This window comes from Talpa europaea, assembly GCF_964194135.1.
Source record: "Talpa europaea genome assembly, chromosome: 11".
NCBI classification, from domain to species: domain Eukaryota; kingdom Metazoa; phylum Chordata; class Mammalia; order Eulipotyphla; family Talpidae; genus Talpa; species Talpa europaea.
In genome coordinates, this window is record NC_140078.1 from 32,306,409 (window position 1) to 32,330,580 (window position 24,172).

Consider the following 24,172-nt stretch of genomic DNA (forward strand, 5'->3'; position numbering starts at 1 on the left):
ACACCTCTGGCCTGTACCTCAGTTCTTGTATCCATAAATAAATAAATCTTTTAAAAAATGAATAAAAGGAATTCAGATTAGAAAAGAAGTCAAATCATCATTATTTGTAGATGACATGAAAACATACATAAAAGTCCTAAAGACTATATGTGTATGTCTTGTGTTTCTGTATGTTTTATGAGCATAGGTCATGGATGCCTTTGTTTTGACCAATCTTTTTGAGGGTTTTTGTATAGTGAACAATCTTGAGAAAACAGACCATCTCTCCCTCTGAAATTAAAAGCAGGCTCACTTACAGCATTGAAGATAGGAATAGACCCTCCCTCCAGATGGAAGAGCAGGCATGCTTAATGTAAATCATAAAAGATTTGAATTCCCTAAGCTCAAGAGTCCTCCTCTGTAATGCAACCCAGTGAGTATGCAGGTATGATCTGATCACCTTGTGAAAACTGGGGCTTGGAGAACAGGCATGGTTACTGTGGCTACTGCCATTTGTTGCACTGTTCTCAACTCTAAGCCAAGAGAGTACTGCCTTCTGTCAGCATCCATGGAACTGTTGCTAACTGACTTGCTACTTTTCAAAAATGGAAAAATCTGGCCTGCTCAGTGCAGCAGTGGTTGAGCGCTGGGCTACAAAGCTGCCTGCAGCCTCTGCAGTGCCAGTTCGATCCCCGGCCACAGGCGAGGGTCCCACATGGTGCACAGACCTCTCCTGCCACGCCCACTGCTCCCCTCAGCAGTATATTTCATCAGTCTGCCTGCTCTGTTCCCCGCTCTGGCTCTGGTGGATTCTCTCACCCTGCCATGCTTCTGACAGCATCCAGTGCTCGTATAAATTAAACAAACAAACAAACAAACAAATAAATAAATCTTTTTTTAAAAAAACCACAAAAATGGTAAAATCTCAGGTCCTAATTGATGCTGTAAAGGTGAGAAAATAGAATGCCTGAGATGAAAATTACAGGTGATGAGAATGATAGTAGATTAGACAATGTGGAAGAAAGATTAGAGAATTTGGAACTATAGCATTAGGAAGAACCCAAGTGGAAACAGAATAAATGACTGAAGAAAATGAAAAGCACATCAGTGCAATATGGGACAACTTCAAGGTTGATCCCAACTGCAATATTCATGAGCTGGAATCTCTTAAGGTGGATATGAGGGGAGGATACAGAAAGAATATTTGAAGTAAAAATGACTGACAGTTTTTAGATATATGTGAAAACTATGAACTTACATATCTAAGAAGTTCTTCTATAGCCTCAAGCACAGGAAATATGAACAAAATTATACTTAAGCAATCATAATCAACATCAGCAATGAAGAGAAAAATCCCAAAAATAAAAAGGTTAAATTACATACAAAAGAACAAAGGTATGTGAGCAAAATCTCCTTGGAAACTATAATTATAGGCTAAAACCAGGATTAATCTCACAAGCATAACATAAAACTAAAAGTACAAAATCAGATATGTGTATATATATGCATCTAAATGTATATGTACATATATATGACTTCATTTATATCAATTTTAAAAAGCAGGGGAAATAACCAATATTTACAAAGACATGAGGTAATATAAGAAAATGTAGGTAATGAATATTATCACAGTAAGCAGTGATTAAATTTGGTGACTCGAGGAGGAGGTATTTCTGTGCTAGATACTTAGTTTAGGAATATACAGCTACGCCTTAGTCATTGTGGGTTCAGTTCCAAACCACTGCAAAGTTACTATCACAGTAATGTGAAGCATGCCGTTTTTTGGTTTGGTTTGGTTTGGTTTGGTTTGGTTTCCCAGTGCTATAAATATATATTTACATAACACTACAGTCAATTTAGTCTACAATATGATTATATCTAAAAAAATATTTTAATACTTTAAAAATGTTCCTGTAAAAAAATGCTAACCATCAGTTGAACCTTCAGTGAATTGTAGTCTTTTTCCTGGAAGGAGAGTTTTGCTTCCATGATGATAGATGCTGACTGGTCAAGGTGGTGTTTGCTGAAGGCTGAGGCAGCTGTGGCAATTTCTTAAAATAAGATAATTAAGTTTGACACATTGACTTTTCCTTTCCTGTAAAATTTCTTGGTAGCATGTGATTCTGTTTGATAGCATTTTGCACGCACTAGAAATTATTTCAAAAGTGGAGTCCAATCCTTTCAAACCACTGCCACTGCTTTATCTACTAAGTTTACGTAAAATTCTAAACCCTTCTTTGTCAATTCCATTCTATTCATAGCATCTTCATCAGGAGTAGATTCCATCTCAAGAAATAAATTGTTTCTTCATTAATAAGAACCAATCCCCCATCCTCAAAATTTTATCATGTGATCGCAATTCATTCTTAGATTCAGCCTCCACTTAAATTTTAGTTCTCTATTTCTGTATCTTTTTTTGTAGTAGGAATCTTTTTTTAATGTTTAATTTTACATCATTGTTCATTTTTAAACAATATTTGCTTCCCCCACCCCCTCAGGTGTAGTCCCCATAGTTTCCTTCCCCAATGCACCCGTGCACCATCACCTCAGTCCCCTGTGCTCCTCCCTCCCTCCCTTCCCTCTCCCTCCTCCTCCCCTGCAGGATGTCTCTGATTTATAATTTGTTGTGTTTTTGTCTCTGTTTTTGCTTTGTTGTGTTTTGTACTATTATTTTTTACACTGATATCTTATTTGGTTCTCATATATTCCTGCTGTAAGAGAAACCATCCATTATTTTTCTTTTTCCTGCTGACTTATTTCACTGAGCATAATTTCTTCTAGCTCCATCCATGTCACTGCAAATGGCATGAGTTTATCTTTTTGATTGCTGAATAATATTCCATTGCGTATATATACCACATCTTCTTGTTCCAGTCATCTATTTTTGGACATTTGGGTTGTTTCCAGGTTTTACCTATTGTAAATAGTGCTGCAATAAATATAGGGATACAGGTGTTCTTTTGAATCAGTGTTTTTGTGTCCTTTGGGTAGATCCCTAGGAGTGATACTTCCACTATATCTTTAATTACATCCTCTTCTGAAGAATTGCACCCCTCAAGACAACCTGTGAGTCTTAGAATCAATTAATCAAACTCTGCTAATGTTGATATTTTGACTTCTTCCCATGAATTAAAAATGTTCACTATGATACTTAGAATAGCGAATTCTTTCCATATGGTTGCCATTTGACTTTCCACAGATCCATCAGAAAATCACTGCTTTGACAACTACAGCATTTTGAAATGTATTTCTTAAAAAATATACTTGGAAGTCAAAATGACTCCTTGAACCATGGGATGCAGCTTAGATGTTGTATTAGCAGGCCAAAAAACAACTTTAATTTTCTGTACCTTTCCATAAGAGCTCTTGGGGAACCAGATGCATTGTCAATGAGCAGTGATATATTGAAAAGAGTAATTTTTTCCTTAGTAGTAGGTCTCAATATTAGGTTTAAAATATTCATTGAACAGATGAGCTGTCACTTAGACTTTGCAGTTCAAGTATAAACCATAGGAAGAGTAGATTTAGCATAAATCTTAAGGATCCTAGGATTTTTGGAATGGTAAATGAGCATTAGCTTCAACTTAAAATCCCCAACTGCATTTGGCCTTGACAGGAGAGTCATCCTGTTATTTGTAGCTTTGAATTCAGGCATCAACTTCTCCTCTCTAGCTATGAAAGTCCTAGATGGCATCTTCAACATAAGGTTGTTTTGTCTACAATGAAAAATCGGTTGCTGACTATAATGTTAACCAGACCCTCTGAATAAGTTGCTGCAGTTTCGACATTAGCACGTGATGTTTTGCCGTGTCTCTTACGTTGTAGAAACAGCTTCTTTCCTTAAATCTCATGAACAAACCTCTGTTGACTTCAAACTTTTCTTCTGCAGCTCCTTTACTCCTCTCAGTTTTCACAGAATTGGAGAGAGTTATGATAGAATTGAAGAGAACTGGAATCTCTGAAGGCAGGCATGGGAGTTTGGATTAGGCTTTGGTTTACGGGGATGCTGTGGCTATTTTGATCTTCTCTCCAGACCACTACTACTTTCTTCATATCAACAATAAGGCTATGTAACTCTCTCATACATGTATTCACTAGAGCAGCACTTTTAACTGCCTTTGCATTCACAATTTGGCTAACTACTTTTTGGGGCAAAAAACAGAGCTTCTGGACTTTCTTTTGACATGCCATTCTCACTAAATTTAATCATCTCTAGCTTTTGATTTCAAGTGAGAAGCGTGACTCTCCCTTTCATTTGAACAGTTTGGAGACCAAAGAGAATGAGATGGATGGGGGAATGACTTGCCAGTAGAGCAGTTAAAACACACACATTTATCAATTAAGTTTGTTCTGTAATCTGGGTGCAGTTTATGGCACCCAAAATACTTATCATAGTAACAGAAACAATCACTGTTTATAGATCACCATAACAGATAATAATGAAAGAGTTTGAAATAATGAGAGAATTACCAAAATGTGGCAGAGACATTAAATGAGCACACATTATTTGGGAAAATGATGTCAAAAGTCTTGCTCTAGGGAAGACAGACATGCAAATTCAATTTGTGAAAACAAAATGGAGAAATAAAAATCAGTATCTGCAAGGTACAATTACCTGAAGCACAATCAAATGAGGTATGACTTAGAGTATTTGCTTTTAGTTATTTAATTGCACCATTTATGTATTTTCCTGTGCATATGTAAAATTTTAATAGAGTAGCCTAAAGATGAAGAAGAAAAGGAGGAAATTAGGAAGAATATGAGGGCGAGAGAAGAAAAAGCAATGGCAGAGTTTCTAAAATAAACATGGTATTGAATAAGGAGGTTGCATATAATGGCTTCAAGAAAGGTAATAAAAAACTAAAAACCCAACTCTGTTACCGATTCTAACAATGTAAGTTACGTTTAAGAGTATCTTTGAAAGTTTTTATAGTAACCACAATTACAATTAAGTCACAATAAAATTAAAGGAAGACATACTATTTTCTCAATTTTCTAAAATAGCATAGCAAACAGGACAGTATATTCAGTATTGTAAGTATTAATTTAAAAATAAGTTGAAATGTAGCTAAAATAGAATATATCAACTAAGATGAGAACATAGGCAGTCATGATAGTAAATCCAATTAGGTCAATTTTTTCAGTATGAAAACCATTTGGATTGGATTAATTTTAATAAAATAGTAAAGGTTTAAAAGTGCAAATTTGGGGGCCTCCCCCGGTGGCGCAGGCGGTTGAGCACCGCACTATGAAGCTGTCCGCAGCTTCTGCAGTGCTGGTTCGATCCCGGCCAGCCGGTGAGGGTCCCACATGGCAGGGTTGACCTCTCCTGCCTCGCCCACTGCTCCCCTCAGCAGTGTATTTAGTCAGTCTGCCTGTTCTGTTCTCCACTCTGTCTCTGGTGAATCCTCTCACCCTCCTGCTCATCTGGCCTGTACCCTGGTTCTTGTATAAATAAATAAATAAATATATAAAAAAGATAAATAAAAGTGCAAATTTGGGAAAAGGTATGATTGGGAAATAAACATCAAAAGAAACATGAAAAACTACTTCAGAATTTAAGCAGTTAGAACCCTAGCAAAAAATCTCAAGTGAGAAAGAGCTGGTCATTTCATACCAACAAAAATTTAAATCCCTGGCTTAATATAACAATAATGGTTTTTATGTGTCAGATGCTATGGGAAGATATAATACAAATAAAGTCTTATTGGAAATTCAATGTAGAATTCACACATATAGTATTATCAGTCAATGACAAAAATAAATAAACTACAAATGGCATGATATATTTGAAAAATATCATTAACAGTGTAGTCCAACTGTAGCAGTAGACAAGGCTGATCAATGAAACAAAATAAGAGTTTAGCTACAGATCCAAGTAGAACTGCGATTTTACCAAATATTCCAGTTGACATTTCAAAGATAGATGACTCAATAAATGACATTAGGACAACTATTTGTCCATTTGGAAAAATAAACTGAACCCCAGTCTCTTTCCTTATACCAACTTAAAATACAGAAGGAATAGAGACAAAATGTAGAAATGAAGCTAACAATACTAGACTAAAAGAGCAAAGAGTAGTTTTTTTTTTTAAACATTTTATTTATGCATGCAAGAACTGGGGTGTAGGTCAAAGATGCGGGGTTGGGGTGAGAGGATTCACCAGAGACAGAGTGGGGAGCAAAACAGGTGGACTGACTGAAATACACTGCTGAGGGGAGCAGCGGGTGAGACAAGAGAGGTCTGCCTTGTGTATTAGCTCCCTGGTGGTGGTTGGGGTGGATGGTGATTGTTGAACTGATACTTGGTAGCACTGATTTTAACCCCTACTCCAACAGGGAAGCCCTAAGAGTAGTTTTTTTTATTTTGAAGTAAGAACTGCTTCTTGAACTCTGAATACATACATATCCGAATGCATGCATGTGCCTAATTATCTGCAACATGTATGTGTGCATGTGTCAATAAATCTCATAAAAGGGGGACATGGCTAAATCTGAATATGTAAACTTTGACAGGATGAGTAAAGTTTATAATCAAATATTTAAAACAAACTACTAGAAAATGTATACACAGACTAAATGACAAAAAAGTATTTTAAAAAACCTCATAAATCAATAAGAAAAAAAAAAAACAGTCCAAGAGGAAAAAGGGCAAAGGATTCAATTATAACTCAAAAGAAATAGTCATTGTAAATATGAACAGATGGCCTATCTCTTTGTATTTAGAGAAGTGCAAATGAAACATTTCAGTGTCTTCTGCTTTTGAATAGAAGATAAGCTTAGTAGAATTGAGAATACAAAGAATTGGTATTCTGTATTACACAAAATACCACACAGTCACACAACATTGTTAGGAGATTAATAAATATAACCTCCTCAGTAGAAATTTTTAAAAATCTAATAAAAGGTAAAATGGTCATACTTGGATCCAAAAATTATGCTATAGAAATTTAAAGTATACCCACAGGGATATGGAAATACTTATCTACAAGAATATTCATTGCAGCACTGTGTTTAATAGCAAAAAAGGAGAAACATGCAAATGTTTACTGCAACTCATCTTTTAAAAATAAATTTTTGAATAACAGCAGTAGAAGATGCTTATTAAAATATGAATTGAAGAGGTGTGATTCTACATTTCTGAATCCTATTTAGTGTTGTAAACCAATGTTACCTTAAAATAAAAATATGAAGAAAAAACAATTAAATCAATATTTACCCATGCAAAACATTTTGAACAAAAAAGAATTAAAAATATAAAATTCATTTATCTATGTTTATATTTTGTAATATATATAGGCACATACACAAAGACATGCTCACTTATATACAAATATAGATATATATGCATATATAATCCATATATACAAATACAAGACAAAGGTAGTTTATGTTAACAGTGTCAATCTCTTAATTGTAAACATAATTTTCATTACTTGATTTTTCAATGTTTCTGCAATGAAATTGACTTTTGTAAATATGAAAATAATTATAGAAATATTTTATATTAGAAAACCTAGTTTTATTGAACTTTGGTGAAAATTAAGGTTGACTAGAAGATAATAAAATTCACAGTAAAGTGGGTTTAACTTTTAATCTAAATCTGGGGTAATTTTAGACATGGCAAAAATTTTCATTATCTTTAAGACAAGAATCAAAGAAGTAAAGATTTGTGTCATGAGAGGATCTGAACATCTAGTAATCTTTAAACAATGAAACAATATTATTGTCGCTATTGTTCCAAAACTATCCATTTACAAAGTGAGTTTAAGTTTATTCTCAAAAAATATTTAATTCCAGGCTTTGGTTCTCAGAACATTTTTTATGCAATTAACTAATGCATTTATTTGAGCTAAAGTAAATTACCAAATCTCCAAGAAACAATCATGTGATAGATTGCTAAAGAAAAGTGGATGAATTTTGGATTATTTGTTCTAATGCTCCCACCATTAGTATGGATATATGTATGCATATATACACATCTATATGTGTGTATACACACACACACACACACACACACACACACACAGGTGGGGGGGGGTTATGTTCTTTTGCTTCCCTTCCAGGAAGGATTAGGGCAGAAGATGGTGGTTGGAATTCAAGGAGACCAAATGTGGAGAGGCAAACATAAAACTTGCCCCTTTGGGATCAAGAATGCAAAATGGAATGTGGTATGTCTGCACTGAAGAGAGAGGCAGATAGACTAGAGCCCCCCGAGTCATCATTAGCACACAGCAGGCATGGTAACAGGGCAGGGAGTTCACAGATACCTCCTTATTGTGTGATATAACAAATTCTGGCTTGACTCAGGAATGAACAGGTATGATTTATCGTGAATTTCACAGCAATATTCCCCAAATCTTTTCCCATATTTTACTATTTTATTTCAGAGTAAAATAAGAATATAAATTTATTTTCAAGAAAAGATTGCCAAAAAATGTTAACAGGTGAAAGAGATCAAGAGTGGGCACATGTATGAGAAATACTCCAAAATTTTACAGTGCCCTCTCATCCTCCAAGTGAAATGCCAGGCTTGAGTAGTCAGGGAAAATCCCTAGTACCCATCAATAGCCTTAGGCTGCCAACTTCGTGCCCCGGCCCTGTTAAATTGTGTGTGTGTGTTTTTTTTTTTTTTATTCCTGATTGATTGCTCTGAAAATTTATCAAGTGGTGCACTGGAGCTGAGGACATATAGGCATACAGTGATGCTTCTACTCTCTTAATGCGCTACTCTTTCCCTTCATTGCACAGACAAAGCCAGATCCTAATAATAAGCTAAAGTTTCCAGCAATGACCTGAGAGAAGGTGCAAGGCTCAGTTTCTCTAAGTCAGAAAGACAGGGAATGAGTTTGCTCAGCGACAGTGAAGGTTCTCTCTGAATATCACCCACCCAACGAATACATGTCTAGGGTGACTAGAAATTTCAACCAGAAGACATATATTTAGTTCCTTTGCTTTTGATTTTAAAAAAAGATAATTAAATTGAAGCCCAAAGAGTTTATCATGTATGTAAAACATCTAGTTCTCTTTCCAACAGCATATTGGACATTAGTAGGCTAAGGCACTACCCTGGTTGCTAAGGGATGCAATGGAAGGTATGTCACAGTCCTTGATTACTGTTTACAGAACTGATGAGTACCAGAAGGTTCAATTAAATATAAGCCCTGTGAAGGGAAATAGGAGTAAAACACAATTTATATCTTGATAATACTCATAATCTCCTAAGAGAGAGAAACACAGATACAACTACATTACAGTGTGTTAAGGAGAATAATAGATGACTGAGCAAAGAAATTCAATAAGCAAAGATGTGAAAATGATCAATCATCCCTTGTGACTCAGTCTGTTACACAGAAAGGAGATACTGATGTCTTAACCCTGAAAGATGAGAATTTCACCAGATAGAAAATGGAAGAAATGGCTGAGAACACATGCTAAGTATATAACAAAGCCAGAAAAAAATTTATGTGTTTAGAATATGGTGATAGCTTGGGATATAGAGAGAATAGGGAGTAGTAGGTGATTTCACCAAAAGGTAGAAAAGATGAATACTCAATTACTCAACAGTTAAATTTTCAAGGGTATTCTAGAATTTGTTGACTAGGTTAAAGTAATTGGCTATACAGTTACACACAAAGACACTAACACCTTTTAAAAATTTTAATGATTATCTGGGGAAGCATTTTCTTCTCTATTTTTAAACTGTTTCACTATAATTACTATAGATATGCAATTGTTAGTTCATATAAGATAAGGCTAGCAAAGTAAAAATCCTATGAATTAAAATACCATCTACAACTCAGAGATAATCAGTGGTAACATTTGAGTCAGGGTTTTCCAATTTTCATTCCTACTAATAAAAATATGCATGAGGACACATGTGATGTTTATGTACTTACAAAAAGTGAAATTACATCCATCTACAATTTTGTGAAACCTTGTAATGTTTAGTGGTTGCCATTTTAGATAAAATGCTGCTGCTTAGGCTTCCAAAAATGCTTTGATTAGAAATTCTATCGCTATTTTCTGTACCCTGCAAAATGCTATTGCTATTTTCTGATCGCTACAAAATTAATTTGTCTATAGTATTTATTCTCTTTTATGATCTCCATTGCAGTTATTTAAAACTCGTTGTGATGTTAAATTCACAGGTTTTTCCTCTTGTCTCAATTTCCTCTTCATTGACTACATCATTAATTTCCTTATTCATCAGTTTTTATAATTCATTGCAAACATAAAAGCAAAACTTAATTTTTTGAGAATAGATCTTTTATAAATATAAAATATATTTTCCTTTATAATTCTCCTTTTATATTTCTATTTTTAAGTCTCCTGTTTGGATAGCTAGAAGTAGTTATCCAGGTAAGATGTGTGCCAGGAGATAAACTGAAAATATTCCCATCACTTTCTATGTGGCTGACGATAGAATCCTTCTGTCCACCCAGCCATTCTAATGTCTGTCCAGTATTTAGAGTAGACCAGGAATACAAAACCTGTGGCTGTATTTTTATCAGAAATAGAGGCACTAATCTTCAATCTCATTCCTTGAGATTGAATTTATAGACTTGACTCTAGAATTTTATATTCTTGACAAATTTCATCTTCTTAGTCTACTTAAAGGCATTTCAATCTTGATTTTGTTTTCCAATATATTAGTTGTCCCTCTGTTTCCCGTGATCTAAAAACCTGCAAAAGGTAAAATTTTCAAAATATTGACATTCTGGCTACCACACCAGAAAGAGCTTTTTCCATTTTTAATACCTATGTCCTTGAAATTGTACATATTATATGAATAAGCATTATAACCACATTAAGATCTACCCCCAGTGCCTGCTGCATTTGCCATTCAGTAGCCTTGAATGCTTTGCTTTGCAAAATAAATATTGTGATATCATTTCTCTTGCCTTTGGTCTTCAAAGACCAGAAGAGTGGAAATGGGCTCTAGGAGAAAGTTTTACATGGTGTTCTCCTTCATATTAAAGAATTTTATTTTTAATTCAACAGTTAAATATCCTCAGCTAAAATACTTTATTAAAATGGGGGAATATTTCTCTCTTCATTAGCATTTAACTGTTCTAAACTCTTTAGGGGAGGGAAAGAGAATTGAATTGTTGTATTTAGTGGGTGTCTTATGAGAATGGTTGAGCTGTGAAGTGCTACAGTCCCTGTATGCTCATATTACTCAAGTGTTTAATGTTTTTGTTGGCAAAAGAATGAAAATACAAATAATTTTCCAGGAATTCTTAATATGGAATATATCTATATCCTAAAGACAAGTTAAATGTCATTAACCCACACAACCCAGAAATGATTTAAAATTTCTAAACTTCCAGTTTGTATCCATCAATGTGCTATGTGTTATTAAGCTAAATATTAAGTATACCCATCAGTCAAAGAAGAGGTGTTTGCCTAAATCCTCTGGATATTTCTCTTACAATAGACATGATACCTTCATTCTCTACTTGGGTTCAAAACTGTTTTCCACTGAAATTTTTGCTCTTTCAAGTCAGGGATAAAGCTATGTTCATGTATATCACATTTCTTTTATTTTCTATCACTGTTTTTAATAGGACAAGAGAATGATTCAACAAAGAATGAAATAAAAATTGAAGCAGAGTCCCAGAGCTCATATATGGAAACAGAAGGTATTGAAACCAGAATGTATTATCAGAGGATGAGCTGAAACTATGAATCATGACTCTTGTATATAACTTATATATATAGAGGGTGTACATGTGAGTTTTAAATAGCAACATTTCTGCACATGTGCTATTGAAACTCAGAGGGGGGAAAAAAAACTTTCAACTTTCCATACTGTATTCAATGTTTTATCAATAATTTCAACTAAAGCATCCCTGAGTATCTTACCATCTCATTCTATTTAGAGTTTTCATCAAACCAAGAAGATACCACAATTATGGAGCAACCAGAAGTGATTCCACTTACAGATGACCAAGAAGAAATAGATGCTGAAAAAGGTAAGACTACTTTTACATTGTCAGCAATGGAGGGTTTCTTTGGATTCTTGCCTGGAATTCAACCATCAGTTTTACCCTCATGCAAAAATGAACGTAACTTTATTCCTGAACCTACTCTTGAAATCTAGCAGTAACAGTTTATGTCCCATATTCATTTTGATTCTGTTTAATTAAAAAAGCATGTTGAGAAAGCCTTAAGAAATTGAAATTATGGAGTAGATGGATAAAAGTCTAGAAATTCTGAGATGGCATTAAAACAAGTAGATTAATCTGTTGCATTAATTTTTTGGCTGCCTTTCATATGGTAGTGATTTAAGGTAATAATTTATATAAAATATGCATATTATATAAACCTTCTAAACTGCAACTCTTGTCCACTAATATTAGAATACAATAATATTGAATGCTGTTAAAAAAATAAGTGAGCATTCTAATGATTTCTGAAGACATAGGAAGAATGAACCCTTCATAAACATTGAAGCAGCATTTGAGAGAGGAAGTCAATATATTGGAGTAAAAATAGCCATCTTTTTAAAAATATTAAAACTGAAAGAAATTCAGTAATGTTTTAAGAATTCTATTTTCAACAATATAGCACTTCCTTAAAAGAAGTTCAAACATAATTTGTCTGTTACACTGTATCATAAATCATGCTGCTCTTAAATAACTGTGTTTGCAAAGCAGTTGCAGAGTAATAGCTTGACAAGCCTTGTTTATATAACACAGTGATCAATTTTGTTTCCAAATTAAAAGGCAGACACGATCTCAATTGTAAAATCAGGTCAATAGTAACTATAGCTTCCAAATTATGAACTCTTCTTGGCAAGGGCTTTGACACAGTTTAATTACTAAGCCATGTTAGTGATTTTGACATCTTTTTTTATTTCCACTGCATTTATAGCACAATATTTTTCCATGTCTATGCCTCAACCTTTTTTTTTTTATTACAAATGCTAGTTGAGATTCAAGACACCATGTTTCTGGCAAGTCAAGTAAATAGTGTATTTGGAGTGTTTTATATCTGATAACAGAAAAGTGCTATAGCTCTTATTTCAGATTCAAACACATGGCATTGCTCCCTTCAATTGTATTTCTAACATGTGAAAATGCAGTGCCCCACCTGCCTACTTAATTTCTCTATAATCATCTGCTTTGTATATGGTGCCTCAAGACAGCAAAGGAGGAACATCAAATAAATGGTATTTTCCTCTTTAACTTGACCTACAAAGAAAAGGCTAGTGTTGAGCAAACATTGATTTGTTACCCTTCCCCAGCACTTAACACTCCTCTGACTACTAAAGAGTTAAAAATACCCACTTCTCTCTCTCCTCCTTATAGGGATGTCAGCCCTCTTTTGCCATTGTTGAAAGGGCCTGTGATAAAGAAATGAAGTCAAATTCTGCTACTGGCTTGTAGCAACTTTGAAGTTGAATTTCTTTGTTAAAATCTGACTGTTGTAATAATGCTAGTAGGCTTGAATTAACCAAGTTTTCCCCTTCCTTTCTGTACCATACATACTTGGCCCTATCTTAAATATTTGTGCTTAAATTTGAAATATCTTAAAATGTATTATCATCATTATCTTCTTATTTTGTGCTTCAAAGTGAAGTGTTAAAAGTAAAATCTATTCTTTTACTTATAAGAAAAATCCCCAAGGAAAAGAGGTCACTGTGCATTCACAAGCTGGTGACCTTGGGCAATTCAATCTTTCAATGCCTCACTCATCTGTATGACCATAATGATGAAATCACCTGTCACATGCAGTTGTGAAGTTTTAATCACTTAACACATGCAAAACAATTACAACTGTTCCTGGCACATAGAAAGCACTTTATAGGTGTTGAATATTTATCATAACTTGATGACAGTCAAGAGAATCCACCTATGGAGTTCCTCAAGTGCATTGCCTGTACTTTCTGATTTTTAATCCATGAAACTTCATCATCTACATTATCCTGCAATTCAACAACAAATTGTTCTGTACATTTTATTTCCAGCACCATCCCTTGCAGGCAGTTTTGAAATGCATATTTTATGTAGAATTTTTTTTCTTTCTTTTGATTCATATAATTACCAGTCTTTTTTAAAAATATAGCTCCAACTTTTGCATATATTTACAATGTCTCTTAATGGAAAGTAACACAGATATATTAAAAATTACTTTTTTTTCCTAAAAACAAAATGAATAAGTATTCTATTACATTGGTAGGAACATCTTTTATAGCTTTAGAAATACTGGTTCACTTTTATTGTGAGAAGCATTCTAAGGAAACAGATAGTGGTTCCTTTCAAAAAATTCCAGACCTGGAAAATTTATAACCTTTTCCTCTCATTTTGTAGCATTCTATAAGATTAGAAAATGTAGATAATCTTCAGGATACATCTTCTATGGCTCCCAGGTGTATGGGCACAGATGTTCAACATTAAGTTCTGAAGTTAGCAATACCAAATACGGGTTTTGAAAAGAAGGGAAAATATTCAGCTGAAGTTCATGCTGATAAAATTACACAATAGCACAATGGACATGTCCCTGGGAGACCTGAAACACAAAAATTTCAACAGGCATAAAGTGAGGTTTCACATATGGTACTTTTTCTCATATTGCCACACTGCCTCTTCCCAAATGAGTCCAGTTTTATGCTTTCACAGCAAGATCTGTATGTAGCACATACAAAAGCCAGTAAAATAGCATCCTTTTTGTTAATAACCAAATGGGAAAGTAATATTTTAGGACATCTCCTCTAAAGAGGATCTCGTATTTTAGCATAAAATACAAAACTAATATTAAACTGTTTTCCTTAAGATATTTTTGTTGAATTTAGAAGTATTTGACATAAAGTGTTAACTATAGCAACAATGTTTAACCAATATATCATTTTTATATTTTATTAATATATAGAACTTTTGTTCAGCTATTATATAAACCCAATTATTGTAATTGTATCAGTTAATAAGAATAACATGGAATAGTAATCTTTTATCAATTTATCTAAGTTTAACCAAAATATTGATGGAGACTTATGGTGCTTTCTTGGAAAAAGATGAATATGAAGAGGCATGTAATTACAAAGTGAAGTTGAAGCCCGCAACAAACATAAATTATCAAGTCCTTAAACTCATGTTTTGGCCTCTGTCAAGCAGGACCAAGTGACAAAGTATAATGCATGAGATCTATGACTGGTGTCACTATGTGGCTCCTGACAATTCATTGACTTAGATTCTGGGTTTGTATAAGAGGCGTGAGCTCAATATTGCACTTATAAGGTGAGCTTCAATTTTGTAAATTTTCCTGAAGACCAACTGTGGAGAACCACATACTTGATGAATAAGAGGATAGTGACTTAATAGCTAATAGTCATCAATAAACTGGTAAAACCTCAATTGTAGGCTTTATGCAGATTATTGTATTCTATTGATAAAAATGCAAATTTGTTCTAGACCAGACCCCCCCCAAAAAAAAAAAATCAGCCAGATTTACCAATCTTCACCCCTGAGCTTAACCAATATTTGGATGTCTCATTATTCTCCAAAGATATTTGAAGTGGGGAAAAATGCCTTCTAAGCTCAAATTAGGTTAGCACACCAACTTGGCTCCAAATCAGGCTGGATTCCCATCACCACCCTCTGAGTCCACACAAAAAGCATCTCAGATCTGCTGGCTACTGTGTCATCTTTTGGTGAACATATAGTTAATGAAACACTTTCTCTTCTACTCCTACCAGCCAAATTTATTTTATCTACAAAGTGCCACACTACACAGCCCTTGGTGTTTTCCATTATTGATGGAATACCTACCTACATTGCTGACAGAGCACTTTGTCCAGCACTTGAAAAGCTGGCACCCCACTGACATTGCAGCACCAAACAGCCTCTGTGCCTTCCAGGCTTCCATATTCCAGCCAGTGTCCTTTGCTACAGAGAAACATAGTTCAGGCAAGGTTTTGATTCATGCAAAATATTATTTGAACTTGCATATTGAGGAATAAAGCAAGTTACTGGAACTTTATGTTCAGAAAGTCTTTTATCTTCTCAACTTTAGTCAATGATAGTAATGCTGTATTTTTCACATTAGTAGCATAATAATTTAGTTTATTATGGCAGTTTCATTTTTAAATGGCTGCTTCTGTTATTGGCCTTTCCTAATTACATTTTGTAGCTGGAATTTGTCAACCAGATTTTTGTTTTAGGTTATAAATTAACAATGCTGTTCAGGTCTCACAAAAATTTTGTAAGTGTTTAATGTATTCCTTGTATTGTTTAAATATATTGAATATAAAAATGATATAATTTTAAGTTTAATTATTTAGGTTTTCTGTATAACCATATGTTTGAAATATATGCATATCGAGCCAGTTTATTTCAACTAGACTATAGAAGATATATTTTTCATGTTTACTTTTAACATTGTTTTAGAATACTAATCTACATTTTCCCTCAAACGAAATGTGACTAACCTATGAATTCAAAATTAAAAATGAAAAGTATACTCACTGCTATAATTGTTTCATATTGTAAGTTTAGATTAAACATGTATAAACTTCACATGTAGCTACCCATTAAGAAAGTATATGCTAAACCTCTCAAATGTAGCCAAATCCTCCAGCTTTCTGTGATTATCTTGTCTTTTAAGATTTAGAAATAATTTCCCTAAACTTCCATTTGCATGTTGATGGAATCTACAGTCCCTTCCAATATCTCTGAGAATTCTTAGGGGTAAGGACTATTCCCTTTAGTCTCAGACTCCAAGTTCCTGTCTCTGATGACTTCTCAATTCAACTAATAGCTTTTTTCCCAAAAATTTTATTGATTGGCCCTTTATTGCATAACTATAATTTTGGAAGTACAACTTCATATCTCAGCATGTGCATGTATTGCACTGACCTTCCACAAAGATCCAGTGTCCATGGCCATCCCATTCTGAACACACCTGGTCTTAACTTTCTTCTTCATTGTAAGCTGCTTCTAACCCTCACTATTCCTACCAGACACTTCTACTTAGATATCTCTCATATCCTCTCTCCTTGAAGTACCATGAACTCAAGGATGTGCATAGGCTTAATTCAACAGTAAACATTAAGATTAAAATCTGCAATTATTAATCCATGCCCATCCAGGGATAAGTCTCTAGTATCCAGCGATGTTCCTGGATTCCCTTTGTGTTTCTGAATTTCTTACCCTTCTCCTTTTGCAGTTTCAGCTTGGTATCATGCCTGGTGTTTCATCTTACACTGAGGCATGTAGTATGTGACTATTCAAGATAATTTGCAAAGACGAAACAGACCTCTCAGCATGTAATTGTGTCTCAAGGTGTACATCTTTTTTTTAATCTTCTTTGCTACATTACAGTTCTATAATTGTCTGTGCATGAATTACCTTAATTTTTATCACAACTAGTGAGAAGATTAATTTTTATTCTTACCTGAGCTTACCTATATTTTATATATACTATCCCTAAGTATTCCAGAAAATTGGCCTTCTTTAAAGACAGTGAGTGTCATTGTTAACACCTGATGTCATAGTCATTACATTTGCCATCTCCTCCAAGATATTAAATAATGCTAAGTTGTAAAATTTAGAAGCAAAATCATAAGTCATATAAATGTATGTGTGTATACACACAGTTCAGGAACTGAAATGGTTAATTTCTATAGGAAGATAAAATGTATTCTCTACTAGTCAGAATGCATTTGCACACTTATGAATAAGTCTCATCTCCATTACATATACACACATATATTTCTATTCTGACTCAATTTCAGCATCATAGTGGTCAAGTCATTACTTAATATCTGAAATACAATCTCTTCACTTTACAGTTGTATGACTCATGATTTTGTTTCTAAAATTTACAACTTAGCATTATTTAATATCTTGAAGATGGCAAATATAATGACCAAGTTTTCTGCAAGTTAATTTCTACTCCTACAGATATGTAATAGTCTAGATGATAGACAGTCAAAAGAATAACACTCATATAATGATTGGCACATTAGGCTGGGCAACATCCACCATTTCATTGAAAGAACAACCAGGAATCTTTCATCCAATGTCAAGTATTAGACAAATTTTTTGGACAGTATACTGAAAGTAAAACTGTTGTTTTAACCCTTTTTTCCCCATTTAACTGAATTCATCAATGTTAAGTATTTTACATAATTAATAGTATAAAACCAAAGTGGTACTGAGGTAAGGTAGAAACCTCTAATTACATCTGAGATTATAATTTGCCATCATTTTGTTCACAGAACTACTATTCTACATATACTGTAGATGTGCATACACCATATATGTAAATATTTCTAAGATGCCCTCAATTTGAAGAAGTATCGTCATTTTACATGTAATATGTACTAAGATTTTTTTTAATTTTGCTAATTTAAGATGATTTATTATGTAGGCTTTTAATTTTTCATGTAGACTTAATTTTATAGCTATTGAATAACAATATGTAAAGTTTTATCATAAAAAATTTGAATACATGAAAGAAATTTATTAAATAAGTTATTGAGTAAATTAGAGATATTATTAAAACATCAGAATCAGGGTCCTACCTCTGAAACACTTTTAATAAGTCACCATCTACCTGTGTTGTCCTCTATGTTGTTAAAACTTTGATGGTTCAGAATCTAAGAGAATCCATGAAGGAATTAGAAGTCATTGGCTGTGTACTTAAGTCTGTATTGCTATTACGTGCTTTTGCCCTACCTTTTTTTGCTTCTACTCAGAGACAATTGCTAAACACTTTTGATTGATTACCTTCCCTACTCCCACCCTCTTTGAGTATTATTTTCAGATATTCATCAACTTTGAAACCTATCTGTAAATTTTGGCACTTTTGATTTTAGAACTTTGTGATGAATTTTATTGTAGGCACTAACAAATATTTCACAATCCACTACTTTTTAGATATTAAGATGCAAAACAATGCACCCCTGTATTACAAAATTTTTTCACAATGCAAACTGAGCTGAGCTTAGAGAAGGAAAACTTAATTCTAGTAATATGTATTATATAAATATGATTGAAATCAATTTTTCCTGATCATCTCGTATATTTGACTAGCAATGAGGTTTTTGCTAGCACATTGGTATACCATCTCCTTTATATGACTATGAGTGATGAATTGTTTCATATATTCATTCATCAAATACTTACAATGCAGCTAATATTGCCATATATATAGTCAATAAGGATCGTATTTATTGTACTCTGTTGGCCTTTGGTATAGTATTCATGTGAAACAGACAAAAAAAAGTCACAAATGTGTATTATATAATCAAAAGTAAACTATACACTATATAGTTTGTTCATGCACTATTTGTATTTATACTGCATATATATTTTGCTTATTATATATGATTCATCTTATATGAAAACTATTCTATGATTCACTTAGTTGTATTATATAGTGCCTATAGATTCATTTAGTCATGCATGTAATTCATGTTTCCAATGCTTATTTACATTATTCTATATGAAAGGAAGTTTGTGTGAAATTCATAGAACAATAGGGAAAGATTTTAAAAAATATCATTTTTAGTTCTGACTTAGACACAGATTAGCATAACCATGAGCAAGCTGCATAACTCCAGGGTCTTCAGCATATATAGTCTCATGCTTCTTAGAGTTGAGAAGATAAAATTTTAATAATTAGTGTGGTCAGCAAACTACAACCCCAAGCCAAACTTGGCCCACTATATTGTACAGCTTTGTGAACTAAGAAATTTCAAATGACTGGAAAGAATAATAATTGTGAAACATAGAAGTTACATTAAGTTCAAATTTCAATGTCCACCAAAAAAAAAAGTTATTAAAATATACAAAGTGTGAAACATTTACTATCTGGCCTTTTCCAGAAAAGAATTTGCTAAACCCATAAATTATCTTGACTATGATAACCTCACAGAACTTCTAAATTATGCAGTCTTTATGTATACATACCCACATTTATGCAAGCATGTGTTGCTGGCCTCAAGGAAACAGGTTTATTCCCACAGTGCTTTGTCTTGCTGCAGGTCTGGTGTTTGCTCTGTCCACACCCCTCCCCAACCTGCTGGGGAAAAAAATGAAAGCATACATAATCTTGAGTAAAATGGTAGGATCAAAAGGTCACAACTATCTCCGAGTAAGTTATAAAATAGTTAATTATAGCATATAGCATAATTGTTAAAGGGAAAGAAACATTAAAATAATTGTTACTGTGACAGCGTCCTTGCAATCTAAAAGGGAATAATTTGAAAGCGAAAAAAGAATTAAAGGATAAGACAAAATGGGTGGAACCTATAGAAAGTGACAATAAGATGGTATCAGCACAAAAAGATTTTTAGATATGAAATGTTTTATAGAAACTTCATGGTAACTACAAAACAAAAACCTGGATCATAGATACACAACATAATAAGGGAAAGAACCGAATCATCATGAAAAGCAAACCAAATGAAATAGAAATACAACAGAAAACAATGGGAATATAGAATCAGAAAACAAAAGATAAATGGTAGTTATAGGCCTCAAGGATCCCACTGAATATAAACGGTCTGAAATCCTGACTCAAGATACAGTCACTGGAGGGCCTCCCTGGTAGTGCAAGGGGTTCAGCACCACACTATGAAGCAATCCTAAGGCTCTGCAGCACAAGTTCGATTCCTGGCCAGCCAGAGAGCAACCTACATAGTGAAGCAGACCTCTCCTGTCTGGCCCACTGCTCCCCTCAGCAGTGTATTTCTGTCGTCTGCCTGTTCTGTTCTCCACTCTGTCTCTTGTGGATCCTCTCACCACCCCCACCCCCCACATCTCTGCCCTGTACCCCAGCTCTTGTATGCATAAATAATTCTTTAAAAAATAGTCACTCGGTAGATTAAAAATATGACCCAATTATTGGAGATAATTGTACAGACAAAAGTAAATCGATAGTAAATCGATAGTTAAATCTGAGTGATAAACACAGAAACAACTATCAGATAAAACAGACCTTCAGTCAAAACAAAGGTAGTGAGAGACAAAGGTGGGCATTACAGAGTGATGAAATGGTAAATCCATCCAAAATATAAAACACTTGTTAAAATATACACACCAACAGAGGAGCAACAAAATATATAGCATATATTAGCAGACCTAAAGAGACATTCACAGCACTATAGCAACAATAGGAAACTTTGACACTTATTTAACTTATTTAATATTTATATCAACACTTAATCACCCAGAGAGGGGAAAAAAAAAGGAAATAGCCTTTAATAACATCCAAAGCAGCAGAATACAGAGAGTTTCTGTGTATAGTTTCATCGTAGTCCTTTTGCATGAGTTTCAAGCGCCTTAATAGGTATCCTGAAATGCACTAGGCTGGAGGCCTCTCTGGTGGCGTAGGGGGCTAAGGCTCAGTAAAGGCTCAGTACTATCTGTACATACAGCCTGAGTTCGAGCCCCAGCCAGGGAGCCTTTACCCTTATGCAGATGACATTTGAAGAAAACCAGACATACAGATAAATGGAACAGAATTGACCCACCAATAGAAGTAAATCCACACATGTATGGGCAACTAATTCATGAATTAACTAAGTGCATAAAGTAAATCAGTGTCTCTTTAATATATGCAAACATCCACATGCAATGATCCACATGCAATGAATGAACCTAGATCACTGTCTTACACATACACAAAAATTAACTCAAAATGGAATGACGACTATAAGACCTGAGGGCATAAAATACATAAAAGATAGGTGATCAATTCTTAATCATTGCCTTTAGTGATGGCTTCATAGATGTCTGTCCAACAGCAAGGGAAACAAATGCAAAAGTAAAAACTTGGGACTACACATATTTGAAGAGAGATATGTACCACCATCTTCATCACAGGATTACTCACAATAACCAGGAGTTGGAAACAGCCTAAATGTCCATTAACTGATGAGTGAATTTGGAAAATGTGCTGTAGACTTGTAACAGAATACTACTTAGTGTCTATTAACTACATGAAATCCTCCCATTTCCAACAGCCCTAGTATGGACTTTGAGGGCATTGTGCTAAGTGAAGTAAGTCAGACAACGGAAGAGAAACACTATTGCATTTCACTCATTTGTGGTAGATAAAGAAACAAAAGAAGAAAACAAATGCAAATTCCTAGACAATAAAATAGTGGTTACTAGAAAGGGGGGTAGGAGGTAATTACATGGTTATGTGTGGAAACTAGACTTTGGTGGCAAATATAATTTAGTATATAGTTGGTTTGTAAGACTCAACACTTGAAAACTAGTATTATAAACCAGTGTTACTTCAATATGAAATATAATTTACTATACATGGATTCAGACTTAACCATTTCACTTGACTCATCAGATGAAGGAACTTCTGGACTCTTGATTATACAAAAGGTATATCCATTCTAATTTAGATTTCAAATTTAACTGGTAAAGAAGCAGTCATAGAAAAACTGTTTCTTTCCATTATTCTTTATATATCAGATGCCTCATTTCAGCACAGTATGCAACAAGCAGGTGGTATAAGAAGCAGTATGAATGTTAATTATTTTTTTCATTTATTTTATGGTGAGGATTTACCTTTCAATGTGTTTTTATAATCAAGATGGAAACAATTAGGAAGTTTGCTTCTTGAATGTTTCACTACATTTATTTTATGACATCTGCTGCAATAACTAAAAAAAAAAAAAAGAATAAAGAGGTAAGCATTCTAACAATAGGGAAGGGGACGGACGGAATATATGTGATTATTTCATTGTGAATTTTCAAATTAAATGTTGAGATGAATCAGTCAAGTCTCTAACCAATAAATATCATTTCATTGTTAGAACTCATTTTTTATATAGAAGCCCATCTGTTCATTTTCATAGATGTTGTCATAGTTTATTAGCAACTAATAAAAGGTGCAGCAAAATAGGGATGAAAGGCAGCCACTTGATATTTCCTCTCAAATACATATTTCAAACAACATTCCTTTTCCACTTATCAAATTTAAGTTATACCTCAGATTTATGCAATATTCACTTCCTCTGTCCTTTGTTTTCCATACACTTTTGAGCACAGTTCCTAATTATTTAGGATTTAAAAAAATTATGGTTAAAATAAAATATAGACATAATTAAATTATAGACATATAATTTAAATATAAATTAAATATAAATTAATTTAAATTTATATTTAATTTAAATATAAATTAAAATATAGACATATAATTTCCATGTAAGGAAATACATCTCCAAATTAATAGTCATTTTTAAAATTTGCATAAAAGAGAATCTGGTCATTATATATAATTAAATAGGATAAATAATAGACAATATAGATATGTGTTTGTGTGTAGGGGGGGTGGTAAGAGAGACAGAGGCAGAGAGACAGAGATAGAGTCAGGGAACAGAGAATTGAAGATGCTTTGCTGCTAGCTTTTAAGATGGACGAGAAGATCATGAGACAAGGAACACAGGCAGCTTCTCAAATATGGAACAGGGAAGGACATGGATTTCTCCACATAGCCTCTAGGAAAGTAAGACCTTGACTTTGGCACTATAAAAACCATTTTAGATTCCAACCTCCAAAAATGTAAAATAACAAATTTGCATTATGTTAAATCACCATATCATACAATAAGTGGTGGCAGTTTGTTACATGAGCAAAAGGAAACTGATATATTTTCACTTGACATGACTTCTCCAAACCATGTTGAAAACTTCAGTCTTGTCTCAATAGATCCCCAGAAAACAGAGTGGCTCCAATATCCTTCCATTTTCTAGTTGGGAATTCCCATAAAATTACCCCTCCACTTTTAATTTATACTAAATTAGGCAGCATTTTTATTATCACGACCCATCCCCCCCCCCTTTTTTTAAAGATCTGTTTATTTATTTATACAAGTACTGGGTACAGTCAGAAGCGCTGGAGCATGAGAGAATTCACCAGAGTCAGAGCGGGGAACAGAACAGGCAGAGTGATGAAGAAATATACTGCTGAGGGGAGCAGCGGGCGCAGCAGGAGAGGTCTGTCATGCCATGTGGGACCCTCGCCCGGTGGCTGGGGATCGAACTGGCCCTGCAGAGGCTGTGGGCAGCTTCGCAGCCCAGCGCTCAACTGCTGTGCCACCAAGGGATTCCCGACCCATCCCCTTTTAATGGCATTCTCTGTTGCATGCACAACTTGAATTTAATGCAGATAAATTTGATTACTATGGTCACAGTAAGTGCCACGAGACTAATTCTGCATTT

The 24,172-nt window shown here is 34.0% G+C and overlaps 1 protein-coding gene across 4 annotated transcripts in view; it reads left to right on the top strand.

Moving 5' to 3' along the window:
* Positions 1-24,172, top strand: part of MACROD2 (mono-ADP ribosylhydrolase 2) — a gene marked incomplete at both ends in the record, with an annotated part of 1,814,301 nt that overhangs the window by 1,750,752 nt on the left and 39,377 nt on the right. For all 4 annotated transcript variants that reach the window (XM_084247233.1, XM_084247234.1, XM_084247235.1 and 1 more), the window contains 2 exons: positions 11,550-11,624; positions 11,865-11,957. In XM_084247233.1, coding sequence (XP_084103359.1) covers positions 11,550-11,624; positions 11,865-11,957 — 168 coding nt within the window. The remainder of the gene's footprint in view (positions 1-11,549; positions 11,625-11,864; positions 11,958-24,172) is intronic.